Here is a 20671-nt window from a genome sequence, read left to right as displayed (position 1 = left end):
TCAAACGCTATTCGTTGGAAAGATTTCTCATTAAGATAAATGGTCGATCTTCAATTCGTCGATGGTTCAATGCCAGCAGAGTTGCGTTCACCATCGAACGCCAATGTCAATGGGCGTTCACCTGCTGTAGTACATTTCGAAAGTTCACATTCAAATGGAAGTTGCATGAACTCGAAACTGCATCTCCTTCGTTTTTCCTGAAATCCAATGAGGAGATTATGAAACCCCGTTCTACAACACTTTGAATTGCAAAAAGAAGCAAACCATGTGGGATAGTGGAAGCTAGGGTAATTGATCCGATCATGGAGGTTAAGCATTGAGTTCAGGCTTAACCCTTTGAAGCCGGATTTTTCCAAGCGTTATTATGGAGTTTCATCTACGTATTTCTGTAGTTTTGGTGCTCAATAGTATAAAAAAGGTAGAATATTATGCAGAATATTTTTTCCGGACATCCTAGGTCATCCAAACCGTTCTTGAGTTTAGATCCTAAAGTCTACGGGTGTAACGGTAACTTCTTTCATTATACAAAGCTTCAATTTGTAATCTATCATGTCCAGTAAGTCTTCAGAAAGTTCAACAGAGAGTATTACATCAGTCGGGTTATCCTAGGTCATCCAAACTGTTCTTGAGTTTAGTCCCTAAAGTCTACGAGTGTAACGGTAACTTCTGTCATTATATAAAGTTTTCATTTGTAATCTATCATGTCCAGTCAGTCTTCTGAAAGTTCAATAGAGAGTATTACATCAGTCGGGATACCTAGGTTATCCAAACTGTTCTTGACTTAAGACCCTATAGTCTACGGGCGTAACGGTAGCTTCTTTCATTATACAAAGCTTTGGTTTGTAATCTATCATGTCCAGTAAGTCTTCTGGAAGTTCGATAGACAGTTTCAGATCAGTCGGGATATCCTAGGTCATCCAAACTGTTCTTTAGTTTAGATCCTATAGTATAGCGGTGTAACGGTAACTGCTTTCATTATACAAAGCTCCGCTTTGTAATCTATCATGTCCAGTAAGTCTTCTGAAAGCTCAATAGACATTAAGAAATCAGCTGGGGCCATCCAAACTAGTTTGGTGTTTATTATCTAGCATCTACAGCAATTGAAGCTTCTGTTTTGGCTAAAAAAAATTATGTTGTATAATCTATTATACTTCCTGGAGCTCACAGAATATAACCAGAGACTATGACATAGTGGTTCCGTCACATTCGCCCGAAAACCATTCGCCCGAATTCCAAATGCCCGAATGACAAACGCCCGAATGTAACAAACGCCCGAAAGTCATTCACCCGAAAAGACCATTCGCCCGATAAAAACCATTCGCCCGGAAGAACATTCGCCCGAAAACCATAATAATCTTGAAACACTTTTCTGAAATCAATTTAGGCATCATCCTTGCATATGGCTGAACGCCAATATCAACTAAAAGTATTTGCAATTATTTTCGTTAGAGGTTTTTGCTTTCTTTGAACACAGTCTGATTTAAACTTAAACTGTTACAAACATTTTTGGCAATATAGTTGTGGAAACATTTATTGGAATTGTGCCTTCTTTTGTCAATAGGCCTTTCTTTCTAGCTTCACCTTCATGGGCATTGAATTCAATTTGATGTCATTTTTTACCATTTACCCTTCTTTCAATCATGGACTGTTCTGTTAGGTGGGACCTTGACGTTTTACATTTATACAACTAATGGATTCCAAACATGGATTCAAAAGAACAGCTTGTTCAAATATAAATGCTGAATTCTCGCGATTTTCTTGTTTTTTTCTGAATCCGTAAGCTCACACGTTTTAATTGCTATCAATTATTGTTCATTTTAACGAAACGTATTTATTCCGAGTAGATCAGTCGTGACCACTATTAACTTAAAGTGTGCCAAAGTTTTGTCTTTATTCTTTCGATCAACAATGCTATAACAATTAATAACCTATTATGTAATATTTTCACAGGCAATTGGACCTTCTTCAAAACATACAGGGATAGACAAAATGATCGGGACAGGCAAAATTACCATTTTTCAAAAAATGTTCAACTAGCTGTAACTTTTCGAAAAGTGCATCGAATATTCTCAATTTTATACTGTAAGTTCACCAACTAGTTGTGTATCAGTGGTCCAAATTTGGGAAAGATCGGCCCATTTTCTACGAAGTTATAAAAACTCGTAAAAAATGTAAAATTATCCGATAGCCAACTTTGAGCTGCAACATCTCCGGATTCAATGAACCGATTGTAATGAAATTTTGACCATTTATGACTTATATAATGAACTCTGAAAAACATTTAAAATTATAGCGATTTTATTTTTTTCACGATTTTTTAGCAAATTGGTCTATTTTTAATATGTATTCCATTACTTTTTTTTCAGGTGTAAAGTGTCGTAAATACATTAACAAACATAACAACATTACTTTTTCAATTTATTGACGGCTATGTTGTTACTTTCCTTCAAAACACAATCATATACAGGGTGTTAGGTTCATGAGTGCAAACTTTTTAAAGGGTGATAGAGGACCATAAATGGTGAATAAAATTGTTCTACGCATATGGTCAAATCTCAACCGTTACGTAGTTATTGAACTCCCCATGTTTTTGACTCTTATTGCCTTAGCTGGCTATAACTTTAAAATGGTCAAACTTATCGCTGTTTTTTACCCTTATTCGAAAGATTATTGAATTTTCTATCAAATGGCATCTTTCAACCGATTGGATTAGCTGAATAACTAAGCACGCGATAAAGCGTGCATCAGATGCTTTAATTGTTCTTTGATACAAGCACGGTGTGAGGCGTCGGCATCATGCCACTGCAAGAACAAGGCTATCTTGGATTATTCGTATCCTGTATCATTTATCGCTTGAAGTGATTTTCTGCCATCCTTGGGACTAGCCATTCTCCGAGTCCACGCGCCAGGTCTCTGTAGCTCCCAGATGATATGGGTGATAGCCGTTGAAACGGCGTTCCAGCCAAACTCATCCCTATACATCCTCTGGACCAAATTGTCCGGGTTTGTGTCCTCCCCGCATGTGGCAAGCACGCGGTTACACATTGTGCGAAAACGCGGGCAGTGTACCGCCGTTTCCTCTAAACCATTGCACACTTGGCATTCGGGAGAATCCGCATGCCCGAAACGGTGTAGATACTGTCGGAAGCAACCATAACCTGTATAAGGACCTGTGTCAAGTGGAATGTAACTTCCCCATGGCGCCTATAATCCAACTATCTACCCTCGGTATCAACCTATGGGTCCAACTTCCATTGGTGGAACTGTCCCACGCGCGCTGCCATTTGACCATAAAGCCTGTATCCGCAATAATCGGGACTCAGAAGTACGGCTGTAGCTCTGTAATGAATCGTTAAAATTGGTCAAATAATTGACTGAGAACTCTTTGGTGAATGTTTATTATTTGTGCCAAATTTCATAAAAATCGGTGCATTACTTTTAACTGTGGATGCAAAACAAACAGACGAGGTTTTAAGCATTTTGTACAGTCGTGACCAATTTTCATTCGCATAATAGAAGGTTCTTTTGCGCTACAGTTCAAAGTTCTGTGATGATGATTATGAAATTTTGTTAGCAGTTATGATACTTATAGAGACACTTTCTTGCAGAATTTCATCAACTTTGATCAATTGGTTTGAAAGCTACTGGTGTTGATAGGGGTGAGTGATTGTGAAAATTTTTCGTATTTTTCATGTGCGATGTTTGCCTACTCATAACTATTGGATTTCTCTGCCAATTTTCATGAAATTTTCACAGAAGGTAGTCTATTATGTGTATATTATACCTGCGCCATTTGATGGTTATTGGTATAGTACTTTCAATAGTACAGTCGAAACAATAAAGAGTGCTGACTAATTGCTGTCTGAGGGGCTAAAATCGCGTTTAGTCCCAATACATGTTTCGACTATAAAATTGTTGATAGTGCATCGATTTTTTTGAAATTTTGCCTATGCAACTAATGTAGATTGAGATGTTTGTATTCAAAGTTTCAGCCATTTTCTTTGCCAAATTCAAAAGTTACAGCGCTGACAAGCAAAACTAGGGGCTGTACAAAATTCAATGGCGCACGTTCTACTCTTTCATTGCTACATTAAAAAGTATTGCACCGATTCACATGAAATTTTGTAGGTGTAATCAACACATCTTAATATGTTATTCGGCCAAATTTGAGTTATTTTAATGTATATATTACAGAGTAACAGCTGTATTTCTTTGTCCCGATTATTGCGGATTCGGGCTTTATAGGCCATCCTGGCAGTCCTGCCTCTTATGCCGCACATTTCGAAGCACTCCATGTCCTCACTGATAAGAATGCATTTTCCCATAGTTTTCATAGGGGTGTGCTAGAACAAATCGTTTTATCGCTCTTTTTTTGTTATGCTTTGTTAGCTTTCAAAAACACACATTTTCGTGCGCGGAGAATGTTACTACGTCATTCCGTTCAATAGTTATTTATGTAATGAGTTGCAAAAAGTTGATTTTTTCAGCACGAGTCGTACATTTATCCAACGAGGCTTGCCGAGTTGGATAAATACGAAGAGTGCTGAAAAAATCGAGTTTTGCAACGAGTTCCATACAAAATTTTATGCAATGATTTTTTCATAATGCAACCCATTTGAGTTGCATAATATTCATAATGCAACTCAAATGAGTTGCATTATGAACATTATACAACTATTTTTTCATTATGCAACTCATTTCAGTTACATAATGAACCAGTTCGGAAAAATTGGTCATTATTTTACCAAAATGAGTTATAAAAAATTTAAATTATGATTCTGAATTGCATAAAAGATATTTATGATTTTCTGAATAAAATTGACACAAAAATTGAGTAACAGAAATAACACCTCTCTATTTTTTTATATGTTTTAAAATAATATCAGGCCAAAAATGTTCAAAGGTCCTATCTGCAGAAGAGAGGCTCTCTTTGGTTTCCCTCTCTTTCGTTAATATCTTAGCTGTTTATTTGTATTATGATTGTCTCCTTGCATTGAACGATGGTAAAAACCATCGTCTTTTGATATGTACTGCAAAAATAGTTGAAAAGTGTACCATTACATTGCAATAATTGAAAGAGAAAGTGAACAAAGAGAGCCTCCCAAATGCAGATAGGACCTATTGAAATGTTTGGCCTGATATATCTTCTTTTGAATGCTGAAAACTGATAGATCTAAATGAAAAACGAAATACTCAAACGAATTCCTAATTGAGAAGTTGAATCGTTTCAAAGTACGTGAAATCATAAAATGTAAAAGAAGTGCAGTTGTAATTTTATATCGTTTGACGTGACCTACTCGCGTACTGTTATATCTGTATCATTGTTAAACGCATTGCATTTCCATTCAAAGAAAACACCGCTCGATTGAACGGCCTTTGTGATGCAACATGTATGAGCATTGAACTTGTCTTTGCGCTCCGTCGTCGTTCGTCGTTCAGCATAAGTCAAGAAGGAAGTGCATGCAGTGCAATATAGGCGGCGGCAAGCATACTACTTGTCCTGTTAATCACAGCACGTCCATGTGCCAACGTCGCCGCCACCGCTGCCATTTCTTCATTACCGTCATATACGTTTCGCTGCAGGTAGTTACACTTCCGTGCATTTTCCCACAGTTATCCGTGCAGTTTGTGTACCAAACCAACCTATTTGCTGTGCTGTTTCGTTCGACTTGCAGTCGTTCGCGCGACTGGCATAGTGCCACTCAATTGGCAGTTTTTTTTTATTTCCACCTAAACGCCGTGCGGTACATTTCACTTCACTTTACGAGCAAGCTACTACTGACCACTAGGCACTACTAGGGGCTGTATGCTAATCGAGTATTACATGGGCATACGGTTTGCGGCTTAAAATTGGTAATTAGTGGCATTATTAGGCTCAGAAGCTAAAAGCTAGTAGCCCGAGGACCTGGTACCATGAATGAAAGCAGCTTAAGAAGTTTGAACAACAACTTTCTTCTTGTTAAGTGCGATATATTGTTATAGTAATCACAAATATTTCTGCACGTTTCCGCAAAAACTGGTACAATAGGTACGCTGCGCTAGCTGTTACGAGTGCTATATCTAAGAATACCTCTATCTCTTTTTTATTAGTTCATAGATATATTTATAGTTACGGTACTGTTACTTACCAGAAACAGCATGTGTTGTTGTTGTAGAAGTCCTTTAGGCATTGCGGTGTTAAGATATCTAATCCCCGGGGAAAATAATTCTCCCTCGAATTCTGTTTTCGTCTAGACCACGTCTATCTCAGGCACAACCTGAATTCAATTTCCGGCACACCTTCTACGTGACACTATGGTACATAGGATGGTCAAAAATCCTGATTTGACCGTAGGTGTTTATTTTAAAATTCGGCCAAATTCTTCGCAATCCAAATCAAATCATGTGTTCAAAGTACTTTTGAACAGAAAGCTTTTGAAATGAGATGAATGTAGCTTTAATATAACGACCAAAATATTTCAATTATTAGATTTGCTCACCAGATCATGATGGTATTACAGTGCAACGAAGAAATCTTTCTCTATGGTTGTGAAAAACGATGTTTCGTATGCAGAAAATCCACGCACACATTTCCTTGCATCCTTCCTAGACAAAGACGAAGATTTGTTGAACAGTCTGCTGATAACAGGGCTACAAATCGAATAAATTATCCGGGATAATGACTTAATAAAACAAACTTTGTATAAAAAGATAACTGTAGTGAATATTATGGCTGCAAAATGGCAAGTCGACAATCTGGAAAGCTCGTCCAACATAATTCTGGCCCTCACAAGTTCCTACTTCATGCTTCCAAGGGACAGTCGATGACAAAGACCGCAAGCTAAGAGTTGTGTGCTTAGCTATAAGGGCAGCCTGTGTTTCATTGTCCCGAACAACCAACTCCAAGCAAGGAATCTTCGAAATCTATTTGCATACAAGCTCACTATTTAGGGTCTGGGACCATTTGGGCAGGAGCACCTATTTTGGGCACTTGCTGCTATAACTCAGTCTTTTTCAAACGGATTGACTTGAATTTTTTTACATGACTAGATGTTGTGCGGATCTGATCGTGTCTCAAAAATCAAGTCAATCGGTTTAAAATTGACTGAGTTATAGCAGCAAGTGCCCAAAATAGGTGCTCCTGCCCAAATGGTCCCAGACCCTACGTTTCGAACTGTACAATAAATTTCAAGAAAGGAATCTCTTACTAATGTAGCCGCGCATATGCTCACTTTTTACTTTTCGCGCCGAACAACAAATTCTCGGCAAAGAATCTTTCGAATCTAGCCACGAACACGCTTATTGTTTACTTTTCGCGAAGACACGGGTACACAGTCAAGGATAATGAAAATATCCATAAATGAGGGGTCCAGATGCAAAGGGGCGTAAGTGACTATTTTTTCCCATTTTGGGCTGATCATATAAAAAAAAAGTCTTCAGATTTCAAGCTTTTAAGATTTTTTTTATGATTTTTCATACGATGATTAGAAAAATTACAGTAATCGGAGAAAATTGAGTCGATTTTGGAACTTCATACACGTTATATGGGACGAAAAATTAGTGAAAACTTCATTCACTTGAAAGTGGGTTTTTGATACATTCAGGGGATCAGAGTTTAAAATTTTCATTTTCAATGAATGAAATTCAACGTGAATTTTGAAAATTTTCAACTGAGGGATCAAAATAAAATTCATTTTGATGAATGAATTTTTTCACCTATTCATTCATTTTTCTGTCACTGACAATTTTCACTGAGAAATTAAACTGGACCGTAACTCCCGATTATATTTCAAATCACCTCAAAACTTGTGTATAGTAGTTAATTAGAACATTATTTATGTTCTCTATTTGTCCATTAAGTCGGATTGTGCGTCTGTTATCAGAAATTGGGCATTTTACGACGTGCGAAAAAATATTCGTGACAGAGAATTGAATGAAAAAAGAGAGGCATTCAGCTGACAATGAATGTGGCCAAACACGAATGAAAAAATGAGAATGTCAATCTTCGCTTTCAATCTTCGAATTTTTTACTCTCTGCAAAAAACTTTCAAGTAGCTGCAACTTTTCGAAAAGTGCATCAAATATTCTCAATTTTTACTGTAAATTGATCATTTAGTTGTGTATTAGTGGTCAAATTTTGAAGAAGATCGGGCTTTTCTGTACGAAGTTATAAAAATTTTAAGAAAAGGTATATTTATCCGATAGCCAACTTTGAGTTGTTATATTTCCGGATTCAATGAACCGAATGAAATGAAATTTTGACCAATTATGACTTACATAATGAGCTATGAAAAACTTTTGACTTAACTTAAAATTCTTAACATGAAAGAAAATTACAACGGTTAGATTATTTTCCTAATAAAACACCAAATTATCCAAAACTTCAACATCGTTTCAATATTCAAGATGCAAATTATAGTTCATTTAAATTTCTTCTAAATGACTTATATATAAATGTGTTTTGAAGGAAAGTAACAACATAGCCGACAATAAATTGAGAAAGTAATGGGATGCATATTAAAAATAGTTCAAATTACGAAAAAATCGTGAAATAAATTAAATCGCTAGAACTTTTTCTCTTGTTAAAAATTTCAAGTTAAGTCAAACGTTTTTAGAGTTCATTATATGAGTCATGAATGGTCAAAAATTCATTGAAATCAGTTTATTGAATTCGGAGATATAACAGCTCAAAGATGGCTATCGGATAATTTTACCTTTTTCAAGAATCTTTATAACTTCGTGGAGAATAGCCCGATCTTTTTCAAATTTGGACCACTGATACACAACTAGTTGATGAACTTACAATTTGAGAATATTCGATGCACTTTTCGAAAAGTTACAGCTAGTTGAACATTTTTTGAAGATGAAAATTTTGCCTGTCCCGATTGTTTTGTCTATCTCCTGTACACCCCTTTGCTTTCGACCCCCTCAAATATAATTTTCAAGAGCGTTTACTTTGTCATTTTAAATGTTGCCTGAACACCAAATAGCAGGTCTGTTACCAGAAAAAAAGCTATTAAAAATTATTACAAATAATGAAAAATGTGGAATTGTTACTTGAACACGCTTTATGATTAATATATAGAAGTCATTGCTATATTTTGATATTTCTAATTATTTGTAATTCTATTTTCAATAACGTAGGAATGTTTATTGAGCAGTGAAGAGAATTGTCAGACAAAAGAGGCACAAATCAAGCTACAAAGAAGACGCGGCGATTACTCTTTATCCTAACTGGTAACAGATAATGACATGATCTCGAAAATTTTTGTTGCAGACAAAACGGAACCTGAATTTGTTGCGTACTTTTCAACTCGTAAATAGTCAATTATTACCTACCCAAAATCGATTTTTTTTTTTGATAATACATCTTCAGCAGCGTTGCAGTGTTTACCGACTCGAAGTTACCGCTCGAAAATCACAATGCAAGCTTTTAAAATCTCTAAACTCGTTGTGCACGATCTTTGTCCTATTCTGTTCAAGTTGGGACAAACCTATGTTGCATTGGGTAGAATGTCGCAACAAATTCAGGTTGCGACATTGTCGTTATTGTTGCGCAATGGTTGAATTTTGATTCACTGTTATTGAGGGCTTTCATAAGCCTTTTATAAGGAGATTTTGAAAATTAGATCCTTACAAATCTTATTTCCAAAAATTAAAATAAAAAAAAACACCAAAATCGGTTCAGGTTGCACAATCTTATATTCGATTCTAGTCTTGCGATTTGTGTGATGTCAAGTTCACACGCGTCCATTGTCAATGCTGATAGAATCTTACCTATTTACATTTCTATTTCACATTCATGGCCCAACTAATTTGTTATTCATTTTTTCTTTCTCTATCTTGCAGGTGAGCTATCTCGATATTGTGGACAACGGCTGATGAACCGGATATTGCCTCTTTTTGCTTTACGAGACAGATAAAATCGTATGATTTGCGTAGGTTTCAATGTCGAAGATTGATTGATACAAGATACTTTCAAGGTTGAACAGTGTGCATTCGATTACTGAAAAGCAATATTTTCTTATGACTACACAAGTAATCATTAATTATCGTGTGATTTATTGATTACACTAGTTTACAGCATTTTTGAACTCGATAAGCTGATGATCATTTTTGGTGTAGAATCATGCCCTGAGTTCGAAAACGCGAAAGAAAAAAAATACAGTAGAGCGGAAATTTTCTCGACTTTCCATACAAGGTTGATGATTTGAAATCGATTTTTGTTCTATTTTTAAGCAAAGTCGCTCACTTCAAAAATTTCGTTCTCCGTAATCAATACTCCGATTGAGCTGAATTTTTTACTGTAACTCGCCTACATATGATACGTCAAATAAACGTCGAGAAAGAGTTTTTACGTTGGTTTTTTCTTATTGAAAAAAATACATTTCTACAAAAAAATTTGAGAATTTTGCTAAAATTTAAGAAGATCGTCCCTAAAACTCGCCAATATCTTGAATTTCATCAATCTGACGCAAAACCTGAATTCAGATGATCAAATGGTATTGTAGTCAGCTTTCAATTTATGGAAAAAGATTTAAAATTGGTTGAACAAAACGCAATATATTTGAATTTTAGTAAATTACATATTTTGAAAAGATGTAAAACTCGATATTGAGCTAAAACTCAAAAACTGCTCTACTTAAAATTTTTTGAAGGTCGGTTTCGAAATCAGCACTAAATTGTGCTTCAAAAATTTTGGTCGTTGACACAAGTTCACGACTTTCGTTTTATTTTGTAAACTTGTGTTATCTGCAAGTTTATATGTATCTGTTCATGGTAAATATGTATTAAAATAATTTAAAAAGGTAAAAAAAGAGGTCCATGCAGCCACTGAACACCATATAATTTCTATTGCAATTCCAACATACATTTTATATTTTGATCTAAATATAGTTTTCGTCATATGAACTCGATTTGAACATGTTTTGAATGCCGATAGTTTCTTATTCGCGATTTTTATTTTCAAGCATCCGATCCCTACATTTTTAGATTTTTCTTGAACACCTTTTTACATACCGATTTGAAGATAAAAACAATTTGAGCTTTTATAGTTTTTATTTATCTATTTATTTTTATTTAAATTTTTTTAAATATTTTTATTTGTAATTTTTTTAAATATTTTTATTTATAGCTTTAGAAAGATATTTTTTCGTTTAATTTAAGGAAAATAATTTTCGAAAGCATTTAAGTGAAACAAACTATTTTTCTATGACGGAATGCTCAGGGGGATATTTAAAATATGTTTGTTGTTGCGAATCAATACATCTGAAAGGTGACCAAAATATCAACGTTTCAACGTTTTTATTTTGAATGTATATTCTCTTTGAAAGCACCAAAAACTATTGTGGGATATGCAAAACAGTCCAAAATATCAGCCAAAAATATAAAAGTTTTGTTTTCCCAGGAAATAAAATACAAAACGGCTTACCCTAACCTTAGGGTAGGGTTTTAGTGGGTTTAGCGGATGTATTTCTTATTGATTCTTGTTTGGTAAGAACAATGGCAACAGCTTTTGGTAATGCGTCAAAGCCAAATGAGCAGTTCACTAAGCTTCTAGGAGAAGTTTTAAAAATTCAGGCCTTCGGTATAATCTGATCTAAAACAGGCCTCAAATAATGTTCAGCGTAACAATAATCAAAATTTGTTAAAGATATTTTACAATTGATAAATTAAATTCAGCATTCTAATTATCTTTGGTACTAATACGCAAATAAACAGCAATGTGAACACATTAACTACCAAAAAGAGTGAATCAACTGAAATAAATTCAATTAAGGACAAGGTATTTGAAGTACATAGCTCAAAATTTCTAGAGCACCGTTTTTTAGAACCGTTGAACGGATTTGGATGAAAATGCATCACGCTAATTGTTCAGTGGTTGTCAACAGCGTGATGAATTTTAATCCAAATCCGTTCAACGGTTCTAAAAAACGGTGCTCTAGAAATTTTGAGCAATGTACTCCAAATACCTTGTCCTTAAACATCAACACAAAAATTACAATTCTTACCTTCCATTTGAATCTTCCATACGGAAAAGTGTACTATCTCCTCATCTGAAGACGCTGTCTAACAACCTGACACATAGGCGGAGCTAGTGATCAGTGTGAAACTTTCGACTGCATCTTCACCTCTCTTTGGTAAACCGGGCGAACTTTCCAACGAAACAGCAGGCGAAGAAAAGACGGTGTAAAACCGACCTGTGTGGTGTAAAGCTCACACAGATAAAAACACTTTAACCGTGGTGAACTTGTTATTCCTTTTCCATCATAATTCGTCGATTTAATTAGTTGAACGAACTGATAAACATCATAAAAACAAACAATCATTAGCTACAATTCGGTCGGGTAATTTGAATTATTTCATTCATTTTTTATGTTTGTGTTTTCTGTCAGTCCATTACTGATAGATTATCGTAAAAACAGTTTATCTTTTTCTCGAGACAGCTCATTATTTCCTTTCTCGTTGTAGTGATTGGCCTACCATATTTAATAGTCCTGTGTTTTGTTGATTGTAGGTTGTTTTTTTATTCAATTATTTTAAACTCGTCGTACAAGCTTGAAAAGAATATTTTCACAATATGTTCTTCTTAAATACCATGATCGCAGTAGTCGATGCGCGCGCGCGGACGTTTCGAATTTTCGCGCTGTCATTTTTTTCGCGTCTGAAAATTTTAAATTTTGGAAGATTTTGGTGATTTTTCATATTTTGAATTAGGTCCCGCTGCTTTTGTCGCGTTGGTTTGATTTTGTTGTGTGCGTCGTCGTTTTTCAGTGTGGATGATGGATTGCCCTCAGTGAATTCCGCGTTTATGAGACGTTCTGAAGTGGTGCGGCAATTTTGAGGTGTTCTGGCTTGAGGAATAAGATTTTATGTCTTCAAGAGACAAATTTGGTGAGATCTATCTAATTTTTCTTTTCGTGGTAACCAGGTAAATGATTAAATCATGACAATTTCTCATACGCTTTTTCGCCAAGGAAAGCACCCCATTAAACCCTATCCAATTTCCAACTCCAGATATCTATGAAGTGGGCCAAGTTCTTGGACATATTGTGAGTAGATATCTAATCAACATTTCCTCCCCATCCCCGCTGATCGTAAGGACCTGGCCAGGTGTCGAGAGTTCGTTAAATGAAAGGTTTGTCAAGTCCCAGGCAACTTTTCTGGCGCATTAAACGTCTCTATCGACAGCCACCCCAGGATGTGTACGGTCGGCTATGCTATGCTATGCTATGCTATGCTAACATGTTCTTCTTAAATACCACATAAATCATGTTACATATGTTCAACGATTGTAGACTGACGGTGATAGCATTGATTCCCGGTAGGTCTAGGATCTTTCTTGACTGAACATTGGCTTTAATCATTATTTTGTAACAAGATAATTGTAGTTACAAAACAAATACGACGTAATTATCCGGTATGTCACGTATCACTGTGCCACAAGATCAAAAAACATAACTGAACGATGCGTTTTATTATCTCACGGCAGTCAATCGAAGGGATAGTTGGCGAACTGCTGAGTAGCAGAAAAACATAGATCGGACTGATATGTGGAGGTTTTATTCAACTATCGAAGGTGCGCTACAGAAGCTCGCGCCAGTGCCCGTGGTACACGATGACCAACAGCAACAAATAACAAATGGTCGTCCAACGGATACAAAAATGTTTTCACTAGCTGTTTCGGTAAAGTCACATATCTCCCTTGATAGAAGAGTTGAGTATATCATAATGTATTTTTATAGTTTTTTTCAGTGAATTGGAGATAAAATAACAAGCGTGCGTCGGTATAAATTGAATTTAGGGAATTGGAATAGAAAAATAGGTCGCTTCTTCGAGTTATTCTGTCGTCACAGGATTTTTAATTGTCAGAAAGACCTCCTTTGAAGATCTTTTAATATATAAAAGAGATCGACGTAACGTTTTATTTTTAATCCATGCATTATTCATACTGACGCAAAAAACAACATATTAGTGCTGCACGTACCAAACCCTCATACTCACACTCATACTTTAGACAGGGTTTAGTTTAATGTTTTTTTCTATCCTTTCATCTGTTATATTTTAGCTGTAATCTGTATATCTCAAAATTGTTTTTAGTGTTTTAAAACGTACATATTTACATTTAAAAAATATCATTGAGAAAATGTTTTTGTGATCACCTTTCAGATGTCATTGTTTCTTTAGTATTGAATCGCAACAATTAACATATTTTATTTTTTTTTTTTAATTAAAAGGGAAGTAAGGGGAGTTGAATACACTCTAAAATTATCTTCCTTAAAATTACGCGGAAAATATTTTTCATGAATAAAAATAAAAATAGGGTATGAATGCCATAATTAATCTCACGCTCTCAAATTCATCCTATTCGAAAACAAGCGATTACGGCACCGATCGGTTCCATTTTTTGTTTTGTATTTATGTATGCTCACTTCTAGTCTAGTCTAGTCTAGTCTACACATACACAGCCATTCATTGAAAGAATCTTGGAAAATGATAGGATCGACTACTCCCATTATTTTTCTTGTAATTTAGTTGGAGTGCATCATAAATGCATTTTACAAACAAAAAGCGGCCAGGCCTACTGTGCAGCGTTGTTATTGTTATTGAAGAAAGTGAACGAGGACATCTCGTACCAACCGTTCCGTGAAAAGCGAGAATAATGTACCGCTTCGTTGAAAGTGACTTTGCCAAGAATGTTAATGTCACTCCATGTCCTCTTGAATCCTGGTTTGAGACAACGTTATTTACCCCGTATGCCCTGGCTCTCAAGCCTTACAGCGCCTTTACTCGCTCTCTGAAACGAGATCGAGAGTTATGGTGGCCAGCCCTTCTCAAATAAACATTAGGCCGTCCCTTATTTTGCAAAAAATGGAAATGTTATAAGTTCGTTAGTGGAACATGATCGTTTTAGCTAAGAAATGATCGTGTCAAAATTTGAAGTCCGTATCTCAAGGCTAAGTGGTCCCTCAAGGGGCCTAAAGTTGTCAAAAATTGTATGGGACCAAAAAACATGAAATTTTTTTCGACAAAAAAAATACGCTATTCTATTCCTCTCTCCTCTTCTTGGCGTAACGTCCTCCTGGGACAAAGCCTGCTTCTCAGCTTAGTGTTCTATGAGCACTTCCACAGTTATTAACTGTGCTTCCTCTGCCAATGACCATTTTGCATGTGTATATCGTGTGGCAGGCACGAAGATACTCTATGCCCAAGGAAGTCAAGGAAATTTCCTTTACGAAAAGATCCTGGATCGACCGGGAATCGAACCCGTCACCCTCAGCATGGTCATGCTGAATACCCGTGCGTTTACCGCCTCGGCTATATAGGCCCTACGCTATTCTATTAAAACCGGTGATTTTAGGACCCTAAAGGGCCAAAAATGTACTTAGATTTGCGATATCTCTACTTGTTTTTGAGTTATTGAACAAAATAGGGTAAGTTTCCTTCGGAATCTAAAAAATGGTCAAAAATGCTGATTTTTCAGTTTTTTTTTTGTCAATATCTTGGAAACGAGTGGAGATATCGCAAATCTAAGCACATTTTTGGCCTTTAAGGTCCTAAAATCACCGGTTTTAGTGGAATAGCGTATTTGTTTTGTCGAAAAAAAAATCATGTTTTTTTGGTCCCATACAATTTTTGACAACTTTAGGCCCCTTGAGGGACCACTTAGCCATGAAATACGGACTTCAAATTTTGACACGATCATTTTTTAGCTAAAACGATCATTTTCCACTAACGAACTTATAACATTTCTAAATTTTGCAAAATAAGGGACGGCCTAATAAACATTTACCCTTAATATTTGGATGTACCAATATAAATGTGCGGAGCTTCAAAAAAGCCATCATAAAATTTCAATAAAACCAGTTGGAATATGATTTCAAGTGAGCACCAAATTCAGAAAACGATGAACCCCGTTACGGCTTTGATAAAAATCAAATCAGCTGCTTAGTAGACTGAGTCAACCAGGTCGACTTTTTGGAACAAAGTTTTTTCGACTATGTTTAGTATGTTTTGGTTAATGCCAAAATTGCAATTGAAAGCGTCCCCATATTCCGTATTGCTATTGAAATTTGTATATGACTCAGTATGGAGAAACGTATTATTTATTTATATGTATTAACGAGATTTTTATCCCTAGGCTAGTTCATCTCGGGACCCACGCTTTACTTCTCTTCCGAAGGAAGAACTCACATTTTGTGAGTTTGTCGGGAGTGGGATTCGATCCCAGGTCCTCGACGTGATAGTCAAGTGTTCTAACCATCACACCAGATCCGCTCCACAAAGGAGAAACGTACTTTTTTGTACATTTTTCTAAGCAGATCTTTTTTGCTTCAACTCATGTAAAAGAATGGCCTAGGATATTAGCATTAACCCTCTAATACCCAAATTTTTGATTTTGATCTATATATCATTTTTCGTCATCTAAAATCGATTTAAACATGTTTTGGAAGATGATTCTTTTTAATTCTCGATTTCGTGAATTTCGGTATTTAATTTTTCTAATTTTTATTTTTGAACATCCCCACACTTTTATATTTTTCCTGGAAGCCTCTTTGGGGTACGGATTTTTTGAGACGGAATCATTTTGAGATTTTATGATTATTGTTGAAACATTTCAATTTTAAATTTTTTTCATGGGAAATTTTGTTTTCCGTGTAATTTTAAGGAAAATAATTTTACAGTGTATTCGACTCCCTTAAACTATTAAACTAGGATAGAATGATTTGAGAAAAATTTAAAATATGTTTATTGTAGCGAATCAATACAAAATAAACATTAACTTCTGAAAGGTGACTAAAACATCATTTTTTCAATGATTTTTAAAAGTGTAAATACGTTTTAAAATACACCAAAAATCATTTGGAGATATACAGAACAGTCCTAAATATCAGGCAAAAATATAAAAGGTTTGATTTTCCACGAAACAAAAATTACAAAAATGCTCCAACTATACCCCGTCTAAAGGCGGGGTTGGGTATTAGAGGGTTAAGCAAGTCGCACAAATTCGAGGTGGTACAGCCTTGGATCGCTGTTATGAGGATTGCATCCTTCCTGTCCGTTACCAAAGAACAAAGATTTGAGACTAATCTCTGACTGTTAGACAAGATTGACGCAAATCTCCAACGATCGAGTGCTGTCCTGGCCACGTCCATGCGATAGCTGAGGGAAGGGAAAGCAAGATTAGTTGGACACCAATGAAAGTATATAGAGACCTCTACATTCTTTCAGGAAGTATGGCCTAGGATATGTCGAAATTTTTTGTCTCAGACCGCACAGCGATCCGGTGTAAGGTAAATTGTTGCATGGCTTAAAAACTCGCCAAGTGTTGCACACTCCATGCTTTTCTTATAAGATGTGCAACAAAAAACGAGCTTTAAATCCGTACAATAACACTGCGCAACATTTTTTTTTGTCTCAAGAGCAAACTTATGTGTCTCTGACAGATTTTGGACCGCTAAATCCGAATCCGGGTTCAGATTTGCTCCAGCACGTTACAATTTTGAGCTTTACCCCAATTTATTGGGCAAAATATGCCATTTTGGGCTTTTCTGATTGCCAGCCATTAAGCAAAGAAATATTTTTTTTAAGTAATCAAAAGGTAAATTGGTCAATCAACATCTAAATTAATGACTCATGCAAAATAAATCATTTTACCAAATCAAATTTGATAGTTTTAAGCGATTTATGTTATGTACGGTATTTCCCATACAAGTCACTTTCCAAAAGTTGCATGCAAGTTTACTTACTAACATAAATCGATTCAAACTATCAAATTTGATTTGCTAAAACAAAATATTTTGCATTGAGTCGTTAATTTAGAGGTTAATTGACCAATTAACTTTTTGCTTATAAAAAATATATCCAGCTTAATGGCTGGCTCTCAAAATAGCCCAAAATAGCATATTTTGCCCTATAAATTGGGGTATATCTCAAAATTGTGACGTGCTGGAGCAAATCTGAGCCCGGTTCGCATTCAGCAGCCCAAAATCTGTCAGAGACACATAAGTTTGCTCTTGAGACAGACGTTACGCTGTGTAATTGCTGACTTATCCTACGTGTTAGGTCAAAAATTATAATTTTATTATTGATATTATTCCTTTACAATTGTTTACAATTACTCTGCACAATTGTGTAAAGTGTCGATAATAAACAAACAAACAAAACAAACATTCCTTTTTACATGTTAAATGTTCAGTATCAGTCGATCAGACGATGTGTATGTTATAACTCTGGTCACAAGTGTCGGATCGCTTTATGGTCCTCGACAAAGTTTTTCGGTTTATTCAAGGCTTTATTTGAACATTATCGATTACAAATTTAAGCTGCCTGTGAGAAAAATTCGAAAGAGTGAATATTTTCTACACTAAATCTCATACAAATTTCAATCGCAATGCGGAATACGGTGACGCAACCAATCGCACCCATATTTTGCGCAGTTATTTGGGCGCTAATATAGGGTTTCCAGTTAGTCTAGTGATTAAGGCTATGGATCGCCAATCCGGAGACGGCGGGTTCGATTCCCGTTCTGGTCGGAAAAAATTTCTCGACTCCCTGGACAATAGTGTATCATTTTACTTGCCTCACAATATACCAATTCATGCAATGGCAGGCAAGGAAACCCCTTCAATTAATAACTGTGGATATGCTCAAGGAATACTAAGTTGAAGCGAGGCAGGTCAAGACTCAGTGGTAACGTAGAGCCATAAAGAAGAAGAAGAAGATGAACCGAAAAAGCTTTGTACGGGATTTATGCGATTAAATTTCTATTTTCCTATACAATGTTGATCAAGTCCACTGTTTAAATGTCATCTAGTATTGCTCGGTCAAACATGTTGTATGAATTGTCATCGGAATTAATTTGACTTTCTTTTCTTCTATTCTTAATTCAAAATTTACTTCACACCTCGATTCCTACCTAAGTCATTACATGTTACGTACATCTACTAACTTAAATAGTCAGTCATTTCATTGTGATTCTTGTTGGACAGCCTACACAATTCTACTACATTACGCACAACTGCGCGGTGAACACGACACGTTAAATCTAGCGGCATCATAAAGATTATTTACAAAAAAAATAATAAAGCGTTTGTAGAGCAAGTACTGGTAACGGGATTCGCCTACCGCGCGAAAAGTTTACTAAATAAGCATCTATGAGTTTGTGAAATGGACAAGAGACTTTCTCTTCAGGTTGAGTTTTGGCTTGACCCCAGTATTAGAGGAAATTTATTAGTGTTTATCTAAATTCTTTGAGTTCGTACTTGCTCCTAGCTAGCTGTCGTTACGTTCGCACTCGATTCGGTAGTGGTGGTGACATTCGAAAGTGGATCGCGTTCCCGCTTTCCTCTCCTGCTATAATACCCTCTCTGAATCCAGAGTTCTTTGATTAGATCTGCGCCCTTTTCGCCGATCATGACGACTGGTGCGTTGATGTTGCCACTTGTTATCCGTGGCATTATACTGGCATCGATGACACGTAAGCCCTTGATTCCGTGGACTCGGAGTTTGTTGTCTACCACTGCATATGGATCTTCCCGTGGACCCATTTTGGTTGTTCCTGACATGTGGTAGATTGTCATGGTGTACTGCCGGATAGCACAGTCCCAGTATTCGTCTGTGAATTCTGGTAGGTGATTGCAGTTGGGTACTTGTTTACTGTGGAATCTGGCACCGAAACGCTTCATGGCTTGTGTTTCACCAAAGGCAATGGCCGCTTTCACTCCTTCTCGAAGGACGCCTACATCATCTGGGTGGGTGAGGTAATTGTGGTAAAGCAGGGGATAGCGAAGTGGGTTCTTTGATTGTAATCGGATGAAACCTCTACTCTTTGGCCGCAACATCATAGGAAAAACTCCGAAAACATCCTGATTGTTGATTTCGCTGAACATATGCTCGTAGAACTCATCTTTCAGTCCGTGAGCTTTCTTGATTTGATCTCCTCCGTCGGACGGCGTAGATGCACTGGTCAACATGAACTCTATATCCGGCCAGTCATCGGTTTGATTAGCGTACTTCGTATTGATGAAACCCACTGCTTCTAAGCCAATGCTACTGGTCAAAGGACCATCCTCAGTAACAGCGTAGCGAATAGCAGAATTCAGATTCACCAACCGGTTCATAATAACTGAAATGGGTTGATCTACTCGGAACACCAGTCCTCCGACTGCTATATGATCCTGCAGATTCTGTCCCACCCCTGGTAAATCATGTATCACCGGAACTCCGACCTGTTCCAAGTTCTCCCTGGGTCCAATTCCAGACACCATCAATATATGTGGTGATCCGATAGCTCCAGCAGACAAAATAACCTCCCTAGTAGCATAGACTTCATGCTTCTTTCCGTCACGAACGAATTCCACTCCCAAAGCACGTTTATTTTCCGGATCCATGATAACTTTCGTAACGTGACAAAACAATCCTACATGTAGATTCTTCCGGTTCCGAACAGGTCTCAAAAACGCCTTGGAAGAACTGCATCTCGTGCCACGTCGCATCGTAAATTGGAAGAACGCAAATCCGGTTTGCTGCTCTCCGTTCACGTCCACGATGTCGTAACCCATTTCTTCACCAGCCTGCAGAAACGACACACCCAGCGGCGTCAAATACGGAGCATCTTGAACCTGCATGAGACCACCTGAAAGAATCGAACAAAATAAATAATGCAATCAAACCAACGCAAACTCAAACA

At 36.5% G+C, this 20671-nt stretch overlaps 1 protein-coding gene across 1 annotated transcript in view; it reads right to left on the bottom strand.

Annotated features, from left to right (window-relative positions):
* Positions 1-9831: 9831 nt before the first annotated feature.
* The window catches only part of LOC109403276 (glucose dehydrogenase [FAD, quinone]), a 67635-nt gene continuing 56795 nt past the window's right edge, over positions 9832-20671 (bottom strand). The window contains exon 3 of the mRNA XM_029878286.2: positions 9832-20617. Coding sequence (XP_029734146.1) covers positions 19251-20617 — 1367 coding nt within the window. The 3' untranslated portion in view covers positions 9832-19250. The remainder of the gene's footprint in view (positions 20618-20671) is intronic.

Source organism: Aedes albopictus, chromosome 3 (genome assembly GCF_035046485.1).
Source record: "Aedes albopictus strain Foshan chromosome 3, AalbF5, whole genome shotgun sequence".
In the NCBI taxonomy this organism is placed as follows: domain Eukaryota; kingdom Metazoa; phylum Arthropoda; class Insecta; order Diptera; family Culicidae; genus Aedes; species Aedes albopictus.
This window is presented reverse-complemented; position numbering and strand designations above follow the sequence as displayed.